This window comes from Cavia porcellus, unplaced genomic scaffold, assembly GCF_034190915.1.
Source record: "Cavia porcellus strain 051 isolate PalLab524CR breed Dunkin Hartley unplaced genomic scaffold, mCavPor4.1 scaffold_21, whole genome shotgun sequence".
Taxonomy (NCBI): Eukaryota; Metazoa; Chordata; class Mammalia; order Rodentia; family Caviidae; genus Cavia; species Cavia porcellus.
Genome location: NW_026947504.1, coordinates 24,116,164 through 24,140,296, shown reverse-complemented (window position 1 = coordinate 24,140,296; position 24,133 = coordinate 24,116,164). Strand labels below are relative to the sequence as shown.

Below are 24,133 nucleotides of genomic sequence, written 5' to 3'. Positions count from 1 at the left end.
AAATCCTACTATGAGAATATCCAATTCAACAAATATTAACTGAAAAAAAAATAAGTAAGATGGCATTCTTGTCCTCAGGGGGCCTTAGGTTGGCAAGGAAAGCTGCATTCACATACACCAAGGAAAATGGGGAGAATGTAGATGAAAGACATCTATCACCAGTGCAACAAGTAGGAACAGGAGATATTAGAACTCTTTTGGAACAGGAAGGGCATACAGAAAATGCAGTCCAAGAAGAAACAAGACCAGAAACGGCAGCTCTGCCCAGAACAAGAAGTCAAAGCCCCACTCTGTGAGGAGCTCCTTGGATGAGACCTACAACGATAACACAACTGTATGGCTCACACACTTCCAAAACATTCTCTGCACAGCAATTATCTCGGTTCCACTAAACCACAGTGCTAAGCAAAGCCAAGGCTCATCATTACTACTTAAGCAGTTCCTTTGTACAGAGACGTTTCTGTCCTAGGATTCTACAAAACACAAATGTGTTCCTCAGTGTAAATATTCCTAGGGCTGCAGCCACAATTAATCACTGGTTCTGCTCTGCCTCCCATTTGACCAAGCACACTAATTAACCACCTGTAAAACTCCTTAATGAAGCCATATTTAAAGCAATATTGTGGTAATTTTTCAATAAAGAACCAGCTTTAAAAAGCATCCTAATAACTACTCTTAATAGCCAGAGTGAGAGAGAGACAGAGAGAGAGAGCGAGAGACAGAGAGAAATCTTCTAATAAGTTGTTTGAAGCTTTTTCTAAAAGCACACAAAGGAGCTAGAGAATCAGAACAGGGGTAAAGGATCTGGGACTGGGTATTTGGGCAAATAAAAAAAATGAAGTATTCTTCAGCTAATTCAGACCACCGTTCTATATATCAAAAAACTATTAGTATATTTTAGATTAACTATGTATCGAGAAACTATTAATGGTTCAAAAATTTGGGGTACAGTGTCAAAAACTGATCAAAAATTATATAGAAATATGGCCTTCAAAGTCAGTAAGGTGAGTATCAGGCCTTCCATTAAAGACCTTAATGGTAGTTGAAATATCATAAAACCTGCAGCAGAAAAAAAAAGCTTAATAATAAAAGCTTAAAAATAAAGCTTAATAATAATCTTCCTAAACCAACACAAAGCCCTGCAGCCATAAAAGAAATGAACTAAAAATCTGAATATACAATTTAGAATATCTGGGAATGAGGGAATTCGACCAGTATAGAAAGAACTGAGACAAACAAAGAGATGAAAATAGTGGCAAAGCCAGGAAAATATTTGTGAAATATTAAAAAATGTAATTAATATACACTGAAATACTTTCAAACCAAAAGAAATGGCCAACAATTCACAAGAAAAATAGTCAAAGGTTAAAGATTAGCAATATATAGGAAAACATATACAATGTTTTATACATATAAAAATACAAATTAAAATAATGCATTCCTATTAGTTGAACATTACTGCCAGAAAATTACCGTCCACAGTGTTAAGCTGGAGAAATTTAGGCATTTCCTGTCCCAGTGTGGGAGGGTATGCAAACTGGTGCAATCAACTTGGAGGACAAGTACATTCTAAAATAGACACATACAGAGATGTTTCCCTAGAACATTTTTTGTAACTGAAAAATACTAAAAACAACCTAATACTTACTATCCAACTAGTTGCATTATGAGATCAAATGTAGAAAAACATGTGACCCAAGAAGAAAAACGTGACACAGAGAAATAAAAAGGGCACAGTGAAAAAAAAAAAAAAAAGAAAAGCAAGGTACAGATCAGTTTCTTTAATGTACTCTAACCTGTACAAGAAGACAAGAAATATATAGCTTGAACAGATGGGGAAACTGTTCACAGTAACTAGCTCGAGGGAGCACACTGAGGGTCTACGGGGACAGTAAAACCTACATTACATTACATAACATTTTAGTGCAGCTTCAATTCTTGTAGATGCATGTACAAAAGTACTGTCACGAACGAAGCTGGTTTCTCAGGGCTCGCAAGCCATCTCCCCAGAAGGAGATGTGATAACCCCTCACTGAGCCTTTCTCGGGATGCAAGACAAGAAACACTGGCCTTCCAACTGCTATGACTCCACCATGTTTGACTTCTGTTGTTATAATAATCAACCATATTAAAATAACAGCATATGATGTGTGTACAACGTAAGACCAGAGACACATGGAAAACATCCCCTGAGGAAAGTATTATTCTCTATTTTGTCCACTCTTTAAATTTTTTTTAAATCCTACCCATGAAATCAGTTGATCAAGCTTATCCAAAACAGCACCTTAAATTTATTTATTTATTTCTTTTGGAGGTTTTTTTTTTTTTTTTTGTATTTTAAAGAGGGTAAAACTAAACAGAACAAAACAGATCAGGAGAAAACAATGAAGTGATACAGATTTCACAGCAACACAACGGGAGATCTACAGTGGCTACCATAATGTCTCTTGTTTTCTTCTAAATGGTTGTCTGTATCTTTACACACAATGAATTCCTACAAAACAAAATAGTAAAGAAGTGATCAAAACAGAGTAATGAAGGCATTACAGGCCTTCAACACCAGACAATAGGAAAACCATAATGTCTCTTGTTCTCTTCAAAACAGCTGTCCATACCTTCATGTATGTTGAAATTAAACAATACAAAACAGGCTAAAACCACTCTGAACAAAGAATAAAAACATTACTGGATTTCACAACAAGATGATAAGGAATCAGCAATGGATACTATAATGTCTCACCATAATGTCTCTTTATCTTCAAAATAGCTGTTCATTTCATCATGCATTATACAATCGATTCTCATAAACTGTTTAGGAGAAGTTCTACGCATGATGAGTCTCTACATGTATACCTATCCTTTCTGCATTAGAGGAAAAAAGCAAACCAAATCAAACCAAACACTAGCAAAATAAGAAACAAGCTGGGCGTGGTGGCTCATGCCTGTAATCCCAGGACTCAGGAGGCTGAGGCAGAAGGATCATTGCAAATTCTACAAAGTGAGCTCAAGGCCAGCCTGAACTACATAGTGAGACCCTGTCTCAAAAAGACAAAAAAAAAAAAAAAAAAAAAGAAACAAAAAAGACAAATAACAATAGCAAAGAGCCCAAAACAACGATGATATAGGCCTTCAAAACAAGGTGCAGGAAAAGGACTAAGGTTTTTTGTTTTGTTTTGTTGCTATTGGGGATCAAACTCGTGACCTCACACTTGCCAGGCAGGCACTTACCCCACTGAGCTAAATCCCCAGCTGTTATTTTACACAGTGAGTTTCAAGAGTTCCTCAGATCACCAGACACAAACATGCAAAATTGTTCCAATCCTATGAATGCTGTTTTGTTCCATGGACTTAATAGAATTTACCGTATTGTCTGCCTAGTGTAAGAACTGCTAAGAGTACATAAGATACAAAATTCTCAATAAATACAATACAAGGGTTAGAATCTGCTCAAAGGTGAAAAAAAAATATCTCAGGGAAAAGGAAAAAGAAAAAGGAAAAGAAAAAATGTCTGAATTTGTATAAACATACTTAGCATAGCTAAGATGACTGTGCTGCAAATTCTTCCTTAAATTTAAAAATGAGACTAAAATCAGCGCTCAGTGCTGGAAGCCAAGGGGCCTCCTCACGCGGGCCCCGCCCCTGCCTCACGGGCCCCGCCCCTTCGTGCTCCCCTCCTCCTTGGCACCGCCCCCTCCCGGGCACCGCCCACCTCTGTCTTACTTGGCCACGCCCAACACCGTCCCTGTCCACGGCATCTGGACCTCACTAGACTCCCTCACCGGCTCGCTCCAACTGCTCCCACTCCTCCGCCTTCTAGAAAGTTCCCACCACAAGGCCACAGGCATCCAGATTCTACAAAGTTCCTGGAGGCCCCAGCATGCCCCTCCTGGACTGGGGGCAAACCTGTGCAGCACAGACGCCCTCCGTCCTAGCTTTCACACGTCTGAAAGTATGAGGAGGCAAAGAAGGAGGAAGGCATTATAATATTTAAGGCTGTCTATAACATCTCTTTAGAAAAACCTAACACTGCATGGAGCCTAAACAACTCTAAACAAGAACTAACTGTTCACACAAAGCCTGGCAACCCGCTGCAGGCACAGATGCTCTTTCCTGTTAGTGAAGGAGCTGTCTCAGCTCTGTGGCCCACAGCTACACCTGTGGACCAGATCTCTCCTAGGCCAATGCCCAGGAGTGCAATGGTCATCGTTTTGTTTTTCCTCACCACCCACAAAAAAACTCAAGCTTTCCAATCGAACTTTTTATTTTCCATTCAGATCCCTCTTCTCCTCAGGACCATCAGTCCTCGTGGCTCAGCACTGAGCCCAGGTCTTTCCTAACTGGATCACTCTGTGGGTGACCTCTCCCAGGCTGACTCCTATCTATTCCCAATGCTCCTAATCTGTACCTGCAGACCCACCTGTCCAGCTCGAAAAGAAAACATTCAGCACTCATCTGATATACCAAGAGAAGCAAGTGGAAACTCTTGAGCCATCATCCATCCCCTAAATCCAGATACTACCCTTAATTTTCATTTTTTCCATATCCTCTTATATCCTATATCCTATCTGTTTATCTATATCCTATTCTGTTTATCTGTGACCATTTCCCATCACCTCTGTTATTCCCAAGGAGTCTCTCATCTCCCGCAGGGACTGCTAAAGCAGGCTGATAACTGATCCTCTATTCCTCTTCCATCTTCTCTATGGCAAAACATCCATACAACAGTCAAAATGAGACATTTAAAAAACAGATTAAGCAGGGCATGGTGGTACATACCTGTAATGTTAGCACTCTGTGAGGCTGCAGCAGAAAGATTGCAAAAGTTCAAGCCCAGTCTGGGCAACTGAGTGACTTAGTGAGGCTCTGACTCATTTTTAAGAGGAAAAAGGACAGGGGGTATATTCAGTACAAAGACCCTGGCCTCAATCCACAAGACTGCCTAAAAACATAAAAGACTACATCATGGGGAGGAGGGGGGTGTTTTTCTCAAAACTGAAGATTCAAACTCTTCCCATAGCCTCCAAGGCCCTGCCTGCCCAGACTTGTTTTCACCTCCACTCCAATCTGTGCACATCTGTGCAAAGCATATTCCATGTGTGTGATCTGAGGGGACTTATATATGCAACCAGCCAAGAGAAAGGCTAGCAAGTGCGTCCAGAAAATAGTGTAACATCCAATCAGCTGGGACTGCAGGCTTCATTCCCTCTTCTTTGTGCGTAGGCTGCCAGGTCTGGTGAGTGCTATCTTCAGCTGAATCTGCGCTTTGTCACCTCAAGCTCATACTGGTCATGACTCTCTACCCTGTAATAGAGTTTCAGAGTTGCAGCTGCATCAGCCCTGTGCTTCAGCCTCATGCTGTGCGTGCACTTCCTAGCATCAGAGTCTCAAAAACCAAATCAAAGAGGTTTGCCACAAGTAGGCAAATCTCCTACTGTCTTTTTTCAGTAACAAGTGTTCTCCACTGTGTCCCAGAAGACTGGTAGCAAACCCTGGGCAGGCATGCTGCAGCCAGCACACAGAGACACTATCAACATTTTGTGCAAAATCATGTCACATGCAAACTTTTACCTTTCAATTAAAACACATTTGTTTATATCATTAAAAGCTCTGTTCTTATGTTTTCTCTTAAGACTAAAGTTGTTAATCTATGACTTGTTTTCCTTGAATTAAAACCTCAGTATTCATGTTTAATTACACAGTTGGCACACTGCATTAAATAAGTTGGGTTTGGGCTCCAGTCTGGGCACACAGTCTCCCAAAGGTTTGCCATTTCTGGCTTTGGACGCTGCAGAACTTGCAACACAGAAACACATATTCTGTGAAGCTTAAACTCTCTCCCTGTCCCAAATCAAGGGTTCTGAGGAAATAAAATATTAGTACTCAGACAAATTGTGCTGAGTTTATCAGAGCCACTGTCTTTCTGCCTCGAATGTTTGTGGCCTTAACTTTGTACAGCTTCCTTTACAACATCTTCAACTATGTGCATTATTTCTAGTCCCCAAAACAATTTTTAAAGTGTATCAGAATTTCTAGAAAGCACAACTTAAATGGATATATATGCTAAAATGTATTGACAAACATGAAAAGCATCCGATACACTCTCAGTTCTGTCTCAGCATAGTTTAGTGGCAGTCCTTATCCTGAGGATCTCACTGGCTTTACTGAGAGTCTGTTAAATATTAGGCCTTATGTTAGATGTAAAAATCCTTTTAAAAATCAAGGGAGGGCCTGGGGGTTTAGCTCAGCGGCATAAGCACCTGCCTTGAAAGCAGGCAGTCGTGAGTTCGATCCTTGGTACCGATAAAAAGGAAAGAGACAAAAAAAAAAAAAGAAAAATCAAGGGAAAGGCCAAGTGTGGTGGCACATAATTCCAGCGCTCTGGAGGCTGGGGCAGGAGGATGACTGTGAATCTGACTGTAACCTGGACTACAAAGTGAGCTCAAGGCCAGCCTGAACTGACCATGTCCCAAAAAGACAAAGACAAAAGACAGAAACAAAAAAAATCAGGGAAAAAAAAAGAAACTATGTCTGATCCTCTTTCAACCTTATTCTTTGCAACTTTATTTCCAAATCTTAAGTATCTTAAAAATCCCTAGGAAAAAGCTGTCCCCAATCCAACTTTACAAATATGTAGCCAAGATGACTACCCAAAAAGTATCATTTACATGAGGAAAGCTCTCTACCTCCAACAGGGTAGTAGTACAATCTTAAGGATCTTTTAATAGATAATTGTTAACAGAGACCAAAGCTCTTGATAACCAGAACTCAGCCTCTAAGCAGACAGGAACACAAGTGAAGGTAAAAATGAAGTTTGTTGTTGTGGTTGTTTGCTCTTTTGCAATGCTGGAAATTGGACCCAGAGCCTTGTACATGATAAGCAAACACTCTTAACCCTGAGCTACGTCCTCAGCCTTTTTTTAAATTTTATTTTGGGACAAGGTCTCACTAATGATGCCCAGGCTTGATTCAAATTTTAGGTCTTCTGGTCTCACCCTCCCAATTATTTGGGATTACAGGCACAAAAGATATTCTTTAAAGGAAGCTGGCCAAGGAGATCAGTAAGGATCGGATCTGCTTTGGGGTGGCTGACCTTTGTTTATCATGCTCTGCCATGCCACTGGTAATAATGACTTCACTGCTGACATGTACTCCCCTACAGGAAGCACCTTTTACGGACCCAATCCATCTTATACAAGTTTCCCTGTACCTGAAAATCACTATCCCAACATTTCTGGCTTTTTATCTTCCTTACACACAAAACATCCTCAATCTCTTTCACTGGACCATTTCAAAATGCTAAAGACTGTCATCAAATATTAAAGCAACTGCTTATAGTAAATATGTCAAGCACCTAAATTTAGCTTATCTATTCTTTTTGAATATTATGAAACATTTATTTATAAATATGTGGGTACTTTTCCATTTCTGCACCAAAAAATGTGTCCACGTCCTTTGCCTCATAGAGGACAGTGCCGCAGACTCTAAGACACGGTGGATGCTATCAATAGACTAGCTCCACCTCACCTTCCGTCCTGTCACTTCCTAAAGCCCAAGTCACAGTGCTCTTCGTTCCCCCTCACAATCACAATTCACACAAGCGAAGCGCATTCTAGAACCCTATCAGCCTACCAACTTCAAAGGTTATTTACAGGCTCAAGGTTTAGGCCAGCAGTGCCCTGACTACCACAGGAAGAAGGCCAATTTCTTTCCTGTAAACTATGATCTGCACAAGAAGCAACCAAAGGAAAAGGCCTTAGAAGCTCTAAAAGTCCTACCTCAGGCTGTCATACTCATTCTGATATGGCCATCAAATTCAAGAAGTGTGAAAACCAAGTGATACTGTACAGGAAGCGGGGTCCGGGTAGTACTGATCACTATCTACCTGCTCCTTTCCATACTCTTACTTGGGTTACATAGCTGAAGCATGGAGAAAACAAGGCAGCCCTGGCTCGGGAGAGCCCCAGCAAGAGAATCTGAACTATCCAAGTCCTGGGGGAGGCAGGGTGCTCCCTAATGTTTGGAGAGGCAATTATCAGAGCGCACTGACCAAGAACAGCCAGCGACTGGAAGAGACACATCAGTACCCTTGAGGGGATGACAGCTCTGAATCCAAGAAGGGCCCAACACACTCACAGCAAAAAATACCTAAGAGCAAAACACAGTAAGTCCTTAACATTCCCACACTCCCCTTATAGATTCTATTTGTTCATGCTGTTGCCATTAATTCTTTAAGCTTTTCCATGGCTGTGAATACTTACATGTGTGTCTATGTTTAAGTCTGTACAGCTATGTGTTTATGATCTCTATGTGCTATGTTTAGTGATTTATGGTTACTTTTAATTCTCTTTTGTTGTTTACTTGTTGTTTCCTGTACTCCCCCAAAGGGTACTTTGAAATCTTTCCAGTTTTTACAATTAAACCTCACCATCTGGGCAAAAATTTTCACATTCACTAAATTAGTCACAGATTTTGTGGGTAAGCTGAGAAACTAAATGCTATGCTCCGTGCGGGGGTTTAAACCACATCTACCACAGCAAAACACTCTCTCTCCAATAATCTCTCCAATTATGCATGCACATTCTGGCTCAAATAACATGGTGGCAATCATTCCTCACTGGGCAGAATTATTTGTCGTGTTATGCTTTAGGTCTCCAAAGTGATTTTCAAAAAAATCCAAAAGGAAATTAAAAAAAAAAATTCAGAATTTACTTTACAGAAGAGAGAAAAAAGTGTCTATTTTTTCCACCACCATTTAACTTTCCTCTCTTAAAGAGGTCTGTGTTTATAGATTGAGCCAATACAAGTGTGATTTGAATACATGGGGCACTTTCTAGATTTTTCAAGTACAAAAGTCTTCCCAACCTCTTCAGAGTTCACTACAAATGTCAGCAAGCAAAACTCAGCAAGTTTAAGATTTAATATACTTGAGAAGTGAAATATAACAAGGCCAGTGATCTTGTGCTGTCATCCAATCATCAGAACATAACTGTAGATACTTCAGAACTTTCATCAACCTAAAACTAGACAGGATTATCTGCTGGGAGTAGCTCTGCAGCTGTACTTCTTCCAGGAAGATGGAGAAAGGCTGGTTTTTACGAGGGCGTAATGTGCACGACTTCACAACAGGCTTACAGGTTCATAGGCTGGTTTTCAAAGCAGACCTTAAGACCTAGGAGCTAAGATTGCAGTATTAGACTTTGGTATATTCAGGTTTATAAAATGATTCTCAGAGCATTTTAGAGCACAGGTTATTGCTGTTTTTCCTTTCACACTTAAATGGACAGTAAAAGGAATCCACTTGAACAATACATAGAACAGGCTAACGCGGAAAGAACAGGAGGCGAAAAGAGGGAGCAGACGTGTAGCTCAGCGATAGATCATTTTCTAACACACCCAGTGTCCTGGGTCCTGGCCCAACACTGCAAAAATACACACTTTCTTTTTTAAATTGCAGAAGTGACCAGGAAAATTCTCGTTCATATTAAGTTCTAACAGGCGGAAAGCTCAGCACCTTACTTCCTTCCTATTCTCACGCAACTGTGAACACAAAGTTACTGAAACAGGCAGCATGTTTAAGAAGAAGCACATCTTCTAACTCTTCAGAAGCGTTTATGTGATGGATGCACTAACAATTTGGTAGAAAGCATTCTTTTCAAGAAAGATTAAAACTGCCAGGAGACTTCAAGCTTGCACAGCCACAAGGCTGTCATAAATATTAATGCAAGCCACGGTGTTTTTTTGGTTGGCTTTTTTTAAGCTTTTCACTTATCTTGGTTTGCTAAGTAAACCTAGATTGAACATATATTAATATTCAAACTACTACCAAACAAGTCACATTTAGGTAAGCACTTGCAGAGTTTTACCATTTTGATAAAGAGTTAATTTTTGTATGAGCTTTTAAAAATGTGTTTACACAAACGTGATCTCAGTATCTGTAGTTATGTTGGATACTCACAGGTAAAATTCAGTCTTCATTCATATAGGAAATTTTAAGATAAAAGCATCATAAATGAAGAAAAGCACACTAAAAAGTTGACAAAGAGTTGAACAGTTCTAAAACTATTTAGACCTAAGTTTTTAGACCATGTTTATTCCCGGGCTCCTACATCCTGTTGCTCACTTTCTCCAAAGGAAAGGCAAGTCTGTGGATGGTCTGAGCCATCTGTCAGGATTCAGGATTCGACCTCAAAACTCAAGCCATTTCTAAGGGACCATAATAGCAATATAGTAAAGGAGAAAACCAAGTTCACCTCAAGCTAATCAAAGTATTAAAAGTTCAACTGATCAACTATGTATCAAGTAATGAGCAAATGATTTTAATGTAACAGAAAGAATGGATTTGTTCAAAGCAACAGAACACAAAGGCTTCCTGTTCAAACGGCACTAAAATCTTGAGTTATCAGCAAGGGTGACAATTCATATACAAAAGAGCTTGAGATAAAGGGTTTGAGATAAAGGGTTGAGCTCCCGAGATTAATGTAACCATAGTGAGTTGGCCAGTGTTTAGAATGACACTGCCAGAAACCAACATGTTACTAGATATTCTCCTAAATCTATTTATTAATAAGATTAGAAATATGAACTACATCTGTTACAGAAACAAACACCCCAAGTTCTCATCATCTACTTTTAAATATAATCTAGTTCTCTAAAAAGATTTTTTTTTTAAGTCATGCTGAATACAGACTGTCAGACAACAGCTCCGCCCTCTCCATAAATTTGCCACACCACTTGACTGCCATTGCTGGAGAGTCCCTTTCTATTCAGGGACACAGCCACTAACTGAATGAAGCAGGGGAAATTTCTGCAAAGGGTCCCTGCTATTCAGGAGAAAGCAACAAAGGCCCTCCACCAACCACGTCTTTCCCACACACCTTTCTTCTAGGACTCCTCCGACCTCTACCAACCATCATCCATGCTCTCATTCTAACAAACAGAAAATTCCATAGCTATCTTACAATCCCTCTCTCACCTCCATAAATCTTAAGTTTTAGTTTCTAGACCAGGCACCAAAGAATAACAACCTGCGTCCCCTTCCTCCTGCCTTTCTTTGCAGCTTAGAAAGTGCACATGGCCAGGCGTTCTCACCATTAAACAATTCATTGTGTTTTTGCTTCTTTTGTGAAAAAAATGGGGAGGGAGTGAAAACAGCTGAGCACCATCACAAAACCTCACACTGGACGTTCAGTTTCTGTGCCTTATGGCCCATAGGATTTAGTGACCCAATAAGTCTTAATCTGTAAACAAATGGTTTGCTCTACAATTAAACCATTCATTTGTCTTTTTTTTTTTTTTTTTTTAACTGCTTGGCAGCCGCCCAACTCAGAAACTTCTGGGCTCTTCCATTATTTAGCTCTCCCAATGGTTAAAAGGCAATAAGCTCATTTGGAGTTTATAAAACTATGCACCATCGACAAAAGAATGAAATGCTTCCAAGATTCACAGTGGCTTCTCCATGTACAATATGAAGCTGTGTGTAGCCTCCTCCCAAACAAAAATGCCTGCCCCCAGTGAAGCGCCTCCCCCCACCCCACCCCGGGCGGGGGCTTCAAAGCAGTTATGCTAAGTTGCAAATACAGCAAGATCCACTTGAACCCAAACTACCCAAGGTAGGAAAAATGTTGGGGCAGAAGGACCTCGTTAAAGGGTAATTAGTGAACCCCAGGACTTGAGGGGCTACCACAATCACGCCCATTGTGAGCATTTCACCATAGAGCTACTGTTTTTTTGTTTTTGTTTTTGTTTTAGCCCAGGAGGTTTCTACAATCTGAAAGGCTCACGTTTTAAATTTTTATGGATTTCAATTTGGATTTTTTTTTTTTTTTGCTTCCAGTCATTGAGTAAGAAAAAGGGAAGCAATACAAAGAAGTCTCTTTTATGGAATTCTGGCTTAGCTAAAACATAAGGGTTTGCTTTTTTTTATATAAGACCATTTAAATAATGTATATTCTACATATATAATAAGTAACATTTTAAATAAACTAAAATAAGTGCTCCACCTCTTGATTACAGAGATTGAAAACAGACATAAAAAAGGGCAGTAAAAATCAGTCAATATAATTTTTATGGTTATATCTCACTGTTAAAAAAAAACAAGGAATGCAATCCATTTACATGAGAAGGTGTAACTTACAAACTAATACAGAGTGATGTGGTCAACATAATCACTTTACCATCAATAAAATCCTTCACACCTCCTTAAAGCCCATTATTACTTTTGATATCAACTTACCAATATGCTTGAGGAATGAACTTTACTATGAAATGCACCAGTAAATCAGACCGTTCACATCCGTGAACTTCAGAGTAGCACCTATCTGTAAATATTAGGTCAGAGATTCACTATCCTGGTACTGGATACCTCCTGGTATTGTACAAGACTTGATAAAGTATTTTTCCAAGCAAGTAACAGAACAGTTGTCCTGACTGTCTCAGCAATTAAGACTTAAAGCACTCTAATATTTATATATAATCAAATAGACCAACATCTGTGTGTAAAAAAAAAAAATCACTGAAAAGAAGAAAATTGTATTGGAGTAAGAATATTTAACTACTTCATAGTGATACTACCCCCAAACTCAGAGGACAGTCTATTCTCTTAGCAGCGGATTAGGTACCAGGAGAGGGATTTAAATCAAAGGACTCATGCAACATAAGTTCCTACAGCCCGGGGTGATCACTCCAAGGATCTGTGTACAAACTTGGGGCACACAGTATCCACTGCACTTATATCTGTCAAGCCAACTAATCACCCAATTCATGTTTTTCGCTTTACAGCTTTTGAACACAAGATGAAAGAATTCAAAAGTGTAGAACAAAAGTCTTTGTGCTTTGGCCAAATATACTTGATATAAATTTGTGTGTGCTTGTATTCTGTTAAAACACTGTGCAGGCACCCTTCCTTAGCCAAACATCCTCGCTTTGTTTATTTTAGAAACACTACAATATTTATTTGCAAAACTTAAACAGATGCAGTACATCTCGGAAAATCTTGAACCGATGGCAAAAGCGCACTGCAGGATGAGATCAGCCCCCAACCACAGTCGTGGTGTTTGGCTTCAACATACCCCAATATGAGGCTGGGGACGCGGAGGGGGTAAATGCAAATCCCGGAAGCCATTCCAAACAGTTGAAACCTTCCCTCTTAAAGTACATTCAAGGGCTCAAAAAATAAATATTCAAGAGCATTAATTTGTTTCTAGATGTGTGCGTGCAAGTAGAACTGCAGTCATAATGTGGAAATTTCAGTCACATTTTGCAACTAATTGGAAGCAGATTAGAATTCCGCCTCAGGGGAACGTTGTCAAACGAGAAGCTAGAGCAAATGAAGAAAGAGGTGAAGGCGTCGCGAAGAGCTGACAGATTTACAGCGCTCAGGGCCACAAACGGGTCCCGGGCGGGGGAGCGGCGAGCGTGCTCGCCGTCGCGGGAGCGAGCAGCCTGGCCCAGGCGTAGGCCACGCCCCCCGGCCACGCCCCCGGCCGGCTCCAGCTGCTACCAAGGAAAACAGTGCGCGCTGCGGGGCGTAGCGCTGCAGCCCTGGAGCTGGGAAGCTGCTGGCTGGTCAACCCGAGGACGCCAGAGTCACGGAGAGCAAAAGCGTCTTCATTTTTACGGCGGGGGAGGGGAGGCGAAAGGAGCGCAGGCCGGAGGACAGCACGGCCACGAAGCGATGGGAACAGCTGTGCGCTGTGCACTGTAAGCTCTGGCGGCCGCCAGGCATCCTGGAGAGGCCGGCGCAGGCTGGGCTCTTGGAGAGAACGCGGAGACGGTTCCCCAAAAGGACTGCACGCGGAAGGGCAGTTCCCTCCTGGTAAAACCGTGTTGCTCCCTCGGGCGACCGAAGCAAACTCCCCCTAACTCTCAATCCGCCCTCAGAGCAGTTGAAAGATCTGGGACTGTGAACTGCTTTTCATCAGTTACGTAAGACCTCGACCGGTGCAAAGGGATAACCAAGTCAGGTTTGGGTCAGCCCTCCGTTTGTCAAGTGCTCGGCTCATCTGCCGCTTCTCTTCACGCAAAAATTGAACTGAACTATTTTCGGGGCTGGAGGTTTAGCTCAGCGGCACAAGCACCTGCCTTGCAAGCAGGCAGTCGTAAGTTCGATCCCCGGTACCGATAAAAAGAAAAAAGACAAAAAAAAAAAAAAAAATTGAACCGAACTATTTTCTCTAAGTTTCACTTTTTAAATATTTTTAAAAAGTACTCTCCACTACTTACTTCTAAAGTGGTGCAGGGGTCAGTTTCCACGTGTTGTGCCTGTTTTCTCCCTAGCAGCAAAGATTCATTTCTGCTTTCATTTCCATCACAAAAGAGCTGGCAAAGAATTAAAGGGCTGAGGCACACCGCTAAGGGCTGCTGGGCTGGTCCTAAGCCTCTAGTAAAGCACAGATTTGATAGCATTACCCGTGTACTGGGTGCACCACACACAAACAATTCTCCATGAAGAATGAAAATCCAAGGTCTCCAACCTTCCTATTCAAACATTATTGTTTTTTAACATGAGCCATCCACAAAATCAGTCTAGGAAGTGACAGGAAATCCAAAAGTAATTCTATCTGCCTATGCACATTTTGGGGAAACAAAGAGGAGGGTGCTTTCCTGTCTGATGATATTTTAGGTAAAGAACGGGTTAAACTGTAAAATCCAGGCACAGAAACAAATGGCGCATTTTAAGCCAAATGTATTCAAACGTGTGGTGAGTTGAAGTAATCAAAAGTACTGCCCTCCAACATGAGGAAAGCCTGCTCACCTAACCTGGAACAATTTAGACACGACCTTTGAACTTTTAGCAACTAATGCGAGGGACAAAAAGGTGTTCAGTGAGCAGTTAGGAGCCAGGTGTGCTTCCCTAAGAAACCAAACCAGTAGTTTTCTCTAATCAAAAGGACGAACAGTGACTTTCCAGTACTTTATGAAAGTGTGACCAACTAGAACTTTGTCGTCTGTTACTAATTGAAGCATATAAAAGGGTCCATTTCTTAAAACACACTACAAACTTTTTTTTTTCAATTCACTGCCGCATGACAAAAACCAGAATCCAGTTGACTAGTAGAAGATCAGTGCAACCAAAGACCAAGCTATTATTTCAAACTGTCAGGGGAAAGCAGTAAAATTGCTACCAGGTCTCCTTAAGTTACCCTTGAATAAAAAGAAGCCATCAGGGAAATAAGAGGAAAAGAAAACACATCAAAACCCTGGAAGTCCCTTTAAGTAAAATTATACGTCTGTGGCACCATGCCATCTGCTCTCTGGTTAACATAATAAGCCAATTCCACGACCTAAATATCTACTTTTTAAAACCATGACATACAACACAAAATATAATCGATATGTTTTTATTCACTTGTACACTGTAAAAGCTACATGTCACTGGAATGTGCTTGAATGTCCCTGCAGGCACATCTCTCTTCAGGTGCTCACTGACACTGAGGGTTCCCAGCAGGAACAGTCACAGTACAGAATAATCAGACTGGGAAGACAGTAAGAAAGAAGAAAGGGACGCTTTGAAAAATCAGGATTCAAACCTACTTGTCCTAACTGAAACACTATTCCCATTGAGTTCTCTATTACAGTTAGAATACATACTTTTAAATTTTCATTTAGCTGTGGCAAGGATTTCAAAAAAACAAAAAACAACTTTCTGAGTATCTCATGTTCCAGTTGCCAAAACCTGTGGTTCAAGACCCATTGACCAACCAAAATATAAGTATCTGCCAAGTGAGCATTCATTTATTCATGCAAAAAGCTCTTCCATTACATTCCTGAAGGTGTATCTAAGCAAAATCTAGCAAATATGCAACTTTCAGCTTTAGCAACAAAGTGAGCATCTGGGTTCTCAAAATAACATCACAAACAGCCCAACTGCTAGTCAGTCAACTATAAATAGTTCAACAACCTTTCATTACAGTGGTTTTGTTCCAGTTGCCAAAACCTTTCGCTTAAATTAAAAAGAACATGAAACAGAAAGCAAGCAAACACTACTGAAATTTCAGTTGAAAGAATTGGACACAGGAGAGGGAAACTTCTACTGTCCAGCAGGGTGAATCATAAAATCAGTGGGAACTTCTGGGTTTTGTTTATTTCTTAATGAACAAAGCCCCTATCATCTAATGCTCCCAGTCCAGTATCTTTGCACACAACTCAACATTTTTACACACTCACTATGAAACATGAGTTAGAGGGCACCAGTGTGACCCTGTATTACTTACTCTGTGACAACCTAAGTCATTACTGAAGCAGAGACCTCACCTGGTCCCTTTCTCTATAATATTAAATGATGCGAAGGTATTATTATTACTTACAGCAATCCTGGGGAAGAAGGGTTATTATGTCTACTATGATGTTGCTAACCAGGACAGCCTAGTATTTACTTAATTCGCATTTCTACATTACACAGGACACCATACAAGTAATTTAGGAATAAACTATTTTATATTCAGGGAAAACGCTTTATGTTCAGATTGCTGGCAAGTTCAAAAATATGTTGTGCTGTAATAATTACTATGAAAAACTTCCAGTGCTTAATATTAAAGAATAGAGTAACATGAGCCTTCCACTTTTTCTACACCTTTAGAGTGTGCTCAACATGGCAATTATCTTTGTTCAAGAAGCATTTAAACTGCACTGAAACTCATGATTTTTTTAACATACATTTCAAAAGAGAGGTTCCATCACATTCAAATCATTGAGCAAAATCTTTAACTAGCTTATAAAAAGAGATTTCATCCTCTCTCCAATGAGATATCTTCAACTATCAAAATGACTTCTATTCAGCCTCACCAAGTTTCTGCCTTACTAAAGCTGTGAGATCACTAGGCAAAGTTTAAAGACAAAGAATGAACCTATCAGATAAAGACAGTTCAACATACAGCTCTCCCAAATGTTACTGCTGTGGCTTAGAGCTGCCGTCACACTGGAAAGCCAGATGCATGCACACTTGTTAACAAAAACACATTACTTTGCTACTTTTAAGGGTGCAAAGGAACTAGGAATAGTAGATTTATGATTTAAGTACTTGTGGCTAAAATAGCTTTCCAATTATCAAGGGCCTCTTAGGAAGAGCAAGAATGCATTATGTGTTAATGACCACAACCAGGGGTCCCTTCTCAACTCTTTTGTCAGAACTGGAGCAGATCCTCCCTGCAGCTTCACCATTAACATGTCTGTTTCCTGTCAGCCCACTCAGAGATAATGTCATTTATCTCAGGGAGGCACAAGCCCAGTCATTAACTTCAATAAAAGACCTCAAACAAAGGCAGGATAATGTTTTACCCAGGGCTCTTACTAAACCCAGTACTAAGAATCTTAGTGTCTAAAAGTCAAGGACTCAAAAATTAGTCTTAAAAGAATATTTTGCTTGTTATCAAGAATCCTAGAAAGACTACAGCTCAGAAATGGAGCATGGTCTATACACTCAGAAATGGAGCATGGTCTATACACGGTAACCACCAGTCCACTGCACTATCACACACAGTCAAATTAACAGATAAATGCTGACCATGGTGAGCCAGGGAGAGACCTCGCTGCCTCCAGGGAGAAAACTGACAGAATAATTCAGGTACCCACTAAGTACATACTTGAAAAAAGAACCCCCGCTTGGGAGTGCTGCAGGAATTGAGTAACTATTACAAAGTGGTCAAGAGCTGAGCTTCTGGAACTCTTTTGAATAAAAGTGGAACTGGTTAACATAAATGGAGGAACATGTGTTTTCACAGCGCTGCTCACATTACTGCAGTTTCAAGTCTCTATGAAGTACCAGGTGAACTTTTTTTAAATTAAAAAAAAGCAGACATCGTCAAAATTGGAGCAAATCTCAGCCATTCAATTCCTGTTTTTCATGCTGGAAACGAAGAACAGATGGTTCTTTCCATGTTTTTTAAATCTGGTTATTGAACACCTCTGTGGTTAGGGAGATTTCTGCTTAGCACTTTCAGCATACATTTCATTTACTAACTATAAAATGCTACTTAGGAAAAATAAGTCTTTATAACACTCTAATTAAAACCATCTTGCAGCCATGCAGCCTTCTCTAGAAAAGCATACTTCGCCTCATGAAATTTGAACAATCAATTCCTCCCCCCATTTTTCTTTTACAGACTATTTGCAAAGTTATTAAAAGTTGCTATACATTATCTCCTTTAGTTCAATCTCGAATAGTTGTGGACATGTTTAATCTCCCCACCAAACCTAAGATTTCAAATACTAATCTCCAGAATTCAGTGACTGGCCTGCTCACCCAAATACTACAAGCTGCATTAGTTCTAACAGAGCCCTTTCTTAGGGAAAGTTCCCTGAGACCCACCTTAAAAAGCTCCTTTGCCCTCCAAGAAAGCCTATAGAAAAGTAAGGAGCTGAATCAGTGCTGATTGGAAGCCGCCCTTAGTGACCAATGTTTTTAACAGCTAAATCTCTTATGTAGCTTTCAGAACAGTTTGCTGTCCAACAACAATGGACTTTGTTCTTTAATTATAGCAAGTGACCTTCTTGCCCTTTGATTTCGCCATGGATAAACTGCACTCTAAGCAGAATTCATAGGGGGCACTGTACTGGGCGGGGGGAACATATCAGCTAAAAAAAAAAAACCCTCATTAATCAAAATACATCCTTAAACTGCTCACACTCATTTAGAAAATGTGCCAGAATTCCCAAGTGAAGTGTAAAAAGGCTTCTACAAGTGAACAAAAATGAATGATATCCTTTATAGACAGGTCCATTTGTAGATACTCCTTTTAAGATGACAAGGACCATATTAATGAAGGTAATATGATACTACAGAAGTAATTCTCTTCTTGGAATATATACTGAGTAGAATCCTATAATACAACTATGTGACTTCCTGCCTTTCATTTCTATTTAAGTATCAGTGCTTTTAAGAATTTTTCCATATATTTTGCAATTTGCCAGCAATCGAATAAACGTATGTACACAACTCTATATCACTATTTATCCCAGCTGAATGCCTGCTTCTCTGATAAGTCAAAACTAAGAGGATACATAAAGAGCTGCAATACAAGACTATTCTGCTGCCAAAAAAAAAAAAAAGACAAGGAAGGTAGAGGGGCAGATTTTAACAACCAAAAGCCAAACTGTCAAATCTACTTAGACATGTCACTGGTGGCTTAACCACAAAATAGGCTATAGAAATACGGCTGGAACATCTGAGAATTATAGCATGTTTTGATTTTTGTTCACGTATTAAGGGAGTGGCGACTTTTACAACATACTTGTGGTTTCCACATAAAGGAGTAGAACACTCACTGATTTAATTAGGTTTCATAAGGCCCAATTTATCACATTTTACATGACTTTGTGCAGTGAAGAAGCAGAATAAACAGCCCAAAAATAGGTAGGTAAGCATGGTGTGACAGCAGCCCTATGAATCTCCTGCAAATGCTCAAAGCAGGAAAAAAGAGATGAGCACAAACACATCCTCCTATTTGGTCTTTGCACGTGATGCCACATGATTATTGAAAATCATCTCACTTGTAAGGCACTTATTCTTCACAAACCCAGATAAGCAAGGCTGAACTGAAACATCATATAAATTGACCAAAAAATCTTTCTGCAAGAGCCTGAAGTTGAAACATTTACTTAGGTGAAGCTTGCCCTACTAAATATTTACTTCCTAGACAAGTATACTCATTCCATTAGGAAGTATTATCTAAATGGAAGCCTCATTTGACACAACCACTAGTTGGTGCATTAAGAGTTCCTTCCCACGGTGGCATTCATGCCAGGGAGTGCCATGTGCTCCTGTGGTGAGGAGGAAAGGCTCATGGAACATCTGAGACCCTGAGCCAACACCAGAGCTTGCCAAGGACAGCCAACCCCACAGGATCCAAGCCCCTTGCAGGGATCCCAAGACCTCTGTGTCAGCTCCAGGGAGTGAAGTTGGCCTCACACCCTCCTTCCCGCCACTGGGCCAGGAGTCAGTCTCAGAGGACATGCACTCCCCTCCCCCACTCAGGCCAACCATGGTTTGTTTGCTTTTTCATTTATGTAACTCATATGATCACACTTATACTGCTCTGATGGAAGATGAGTTGCATGCATATGAATAATTTAATTCCCCCATTCTTCATCCAGTTTCCTCTGTGACTGGAAAGCTAAAAGAACACAAAAACTAGAGAAGTGACACGGTGCTCTAATCTCAGTTGCCATGACAGCAGCCTTTGAGATCCTGAAATGCTCCAATTGCCAGCTAAACAAAATTGTTGAATGCGAACATTTGGCTGGAAGATTAAAAGGCTAAGGGGAATGCAAAAGGGCAGTACCTCCCACATTCCACGCAGCCAGTGAATCCAATCAAACGGCTCTGACTCCTTAACCGCAGCCATTGTGTGCACTGGATTAGGGCAATTCATCTAGATAGTTAGAGCAGATTAGAGCTGCAATTTGAAGACCATTGGCAACAAAGGTAAATGCCCTACTGTACTAAGTAATAAGAAGACTTCACAATGCCCTTGGTGGAAATTATGTAGAGCTATATATTTCCCATTATATAAAAATTGAAACCTAGGATTAAAAAATTCATTTAAATTCATCAATCTAGAGTGCAGTCTAACCAAAAGGATATGAACAAGCACACAAAAAAGTTCAATGCCTTTTTAAATTTGGCATCTTTTACACTTCACCCTCTAAAATGAACTTCTAAAATCAAAACTTTATTCTTATACTGTATTTATTGAGCACACAAAACAAATAAAAAGTCTTAGAGAACTGTGCATAAATTTACACAGAAATAATTACCTAAAGACATCAGTTACAATTCTAATCATTCTAATCAAGTCAGCAAAAGCAAGTATTCATCACTGAACATCTCCAAGCACATCTCCAAACAACTGCACGACAAGTCACATGATAGAAAGTGGCTTCTTCAAAACAGCGCTGTAAAATCCATCTACAGACTGGTTTTACAGAAGGACCACACATACCCTCAGCTACCTCAGTGCCTGCTGGACACACCATCTTTGTTCCCAGACCTTACTCGGTACACCACCATTGCACCAAGCTAGGCAGGACAGAGGCCTCCATGCTCAAGCAGCACAGCACTGGGGCACTTTCTGCAAGGCAGTGTCCGACTGCAGACAATGACAGAGATGGAAAGATGGGCCCCAATGGCCTAGGACACTGTCCACATTGTTTATGCAAGGAGTAATTCTTGCAACTTGCTGTACTCTTTCGGTCTCCTTTTTGGTTATATCTTCACATTTCAGGAACATCAAGCCACTAAGTGTGTTGTATTTTTCTCACCAAGCTTGCAGCTTCCAGGGGGGTGGACACCCCAGAGGACAACACTCCTAAATCTCTAGCTACAAAGTTGGTGAGGGAACAAAGTTCGAGCCCTAGCAGCCACCAAAACCGTCCCAGTTTTGCTACAGTTATGAAACCAATGAGCCAACACACCAAGCTTGGAGGGTAATTCAGGACCAGTGACAGAAGAGACCCATCCAAGGTCATTCTTTGAGGGCACTGTTTTGGAGACAGTAACAAAACCATGAAAGAGATGCCGGTGGCGAGCAGACTAGAATCCTCCCTATACCTCTCCACAGAGGAAACTTGAAACCTGCACCAAAGGTCACATACCTAGCAAAAATACAGATGTGCAAATTAAAACGTGGCAATGCTCCTTAAAGAAGAAACCAGGACCAGAGTCAAGTGGATACACAGGCAGGGTTTCTACTTAAAGCATCGCATACCTTGCTGACTGCCCAGGAGCCCACCCTCTGTAGGGCAGAAGGTACTGGATCACTGGGCCCTTCCCACCTGGGGACGCAAACACTAAACCTCAGCAGCAGGAGCAGCAGCAGCAGCAGGAGCCGAACCCTGCACCCCAGAAAGCACCCCCATATCAAATCGAACGTAAAGCATGTATATCAGAGGAACCTCACAAAGAACCAGGAAGCTGGGTGAGTGGAAACCACACCGAACCACACCCCCACACCCCACCCAAACACACAGAGCAGAGGGGGGCACCGAGGAAGGCCATAGTTTCCTACCTTCTCAGTTTTCAGCTTCTTGATTCGCCTGTGGCTCTCCTCCTCCTCCTCTTCCTTCTTGACCAGCACAGAGTTTCCCATGAGCCCTGAATCCGGGGCACTTTTGCTAACTTCCCCTGCAGCCGCTCCGCTGCCACTCCCAGCGCCCCCGCAGTGGAAAGGGCTCGCACCACCTCCGTTGCTCTTGGCCCCAAAGCCATAGAGGTGCCCCCCGCCGGGGGCCTGGCCGCCACTGCCATTCTGGTGGCCCTGCAGCAGCTCGTGCTTGTCCTTCCTGGACTTGCCCGCATCCTTATCCCGCTTGGCGCCTCGGCTGCTCTGGCTTTTACCTGGCTTCTCCTCCTTGCCCTTCCCACAGGAGCCTGCCCCCGCGGGGGCAGCCGAGGTGCCGGTGCCGGTGCTGGTGCTGTTTGGGTTGCCGCCGCCAGCGCCGCCGCCACTCACACTTTGACCCAGCGCTGAATTCATGCCAGTAGCCTCTCCAGGGCGCCCTTGGACTTCCTGCCTTTTGCCCGTGCTGCTGATCTCGGGAATCCCATACAAGGCAGCAGAAGGCAGAGATTTATTAGCATCCTTAGAAGTTTTACTCCTTTTCACTTTTGATTTGCTGGTCTCTTTGTGTGAATTCCCCTGGGGGGCAGAGGGCTGAACAGAAGCAAATTTTAGGCCATCAGCTAAGGCTGCAGGAGCACCAGCCCCACTGACCGCCGCCGGACCTCCACAACCCTTAGAGCTGCCGCTGCTAGTGGTGCTGGTGGAATTATTCATCTCAAATTTCTGCCTGTCCTTCTCCAAATCAGCGTCCAAATCAATGATTAAATTTCCAACCCCGATTTCCCAATCATCACCACTGTCATAAGTATCAACTGTATTTGGATCCACACCTTTTCCTGCTGTAGAAATATTCACTGACATCCTGAAGATGAGCTCTCTAGAATAAAAATCCGATGAACTTTCCTTTGGAGATGAGGGGACATTCGTTTAGCTCCGCTGGGCTTTCTCTTAAGAGAAAAAAAAAAAAAAATACAAAAACAGAAAAACTCTCCCAATCTTCCTCTTCTTCCTGCTCCACGAATGTGTCCAACGAATTTTACACCAGTCAGTCCAGGTCCACCTTCTCCTGTGAAGGGGGGAAAAGCCGAATATTTCTTGTCTGAGTGTTACCAGAATTTTTTAAAAAAGGAAAAAAAAAACTGATTAACACTGGGGAGTCAGTAAGGGGAACAGGGGAGGGTAAAGTGAAGTGGCTTATGTATTGTCTCCACAGTCCAGTATCACATTTAAAAGGAAAGAACCAGATCCCCCAACATATACCCATGGCAGTAAGCATCTCACATTAACCAAAAAGAAAATCCCTTTATCAACAACACAAAGATAAGTAATTTTTAAAAAGCATTAACATATCTTAAGGATTGTTCAAGTCCTGAAAGGTTTTCATGGCTTTTTCTTTTTAAGTTTAGGAATTTTGTCTGGTACATGTGATATCTTAAGCCCAGAAACAAAATCCAAACACTCAGACAAGAGGAACATGGCATTAAACACCCCTAAACATGGACTATCTCTTGCAGTATAAAAGACTAGATCCTGGAAGTCCTCTGAGGCTAGTTTTCAAAAAGATGTCACTAAATTTTCCTTATTTCTAATTTTAATACTCTTTCTTACAAACTGTCTAATGGGCAATGAGAAAGGAATAAACAAAACAAAAAACCAGCAATTCCTCACACACATAACTCCCTATCCTCTGTTCCCAGTTCAGAGAATTTTTTGGAATATACACACGTGTCTGTAAAAACATTTCTTTCCATAAAAGACAGTGTTGTATGAAAGGTTAAACATATGCCTTTTGGGAAAAGAAAAAATCCACCTGAACAATTCTACTCTATTCCTAGGTCACAGAACTGTTCAGTCTGCTAAATGCGCTGCTCCTGACTAGAGGAAACTGATTAAGACATACACTTTAAGTGATCTGGCAAGGTGGCCTCCATGACCGCAAATGAGTGTGTGTTTGACAAAGAGCAGTTAAAACGGTTTTTAAAGGGATCAGCCCCTTTTTTAACAGTTGATTGTCAAGAAAAAATAAATAAATATACATATATATATCCACACACACACACACATAAGACATGGCTTAC

The 24,133-nt window shown here is 41.1% G+C and overlaps 1 protein-coding gene across 3 annotated transcripts in view; it reads right to left on the bottom strand.

Annotated features, from left to right (window-relative positions):
- Znf608 (zinc finger protein 608) overlaps positions 1-24,133 on the bottom strand; it is a 111,742-nt gene that overhangs the window by 85,099 nt on the left and 2,510 nt on the right. For all 3 annotated transcript variants that reach the window (XM_063232434.1, XM_063232436.1, XM_063232435.1), the window contains exon 2: positions 22,002-23,121. In XM_063232434.1, coding sequence (XP_063088504.1) covers positions 22,002-22,916 — 915 coding nt within the window. In that variant the 5' untranslated portion in view covers positions 22,917-23,121. The remainder of the gene's footprint in view (positions 1-22,001; positions 23,122-24,133) is intronic.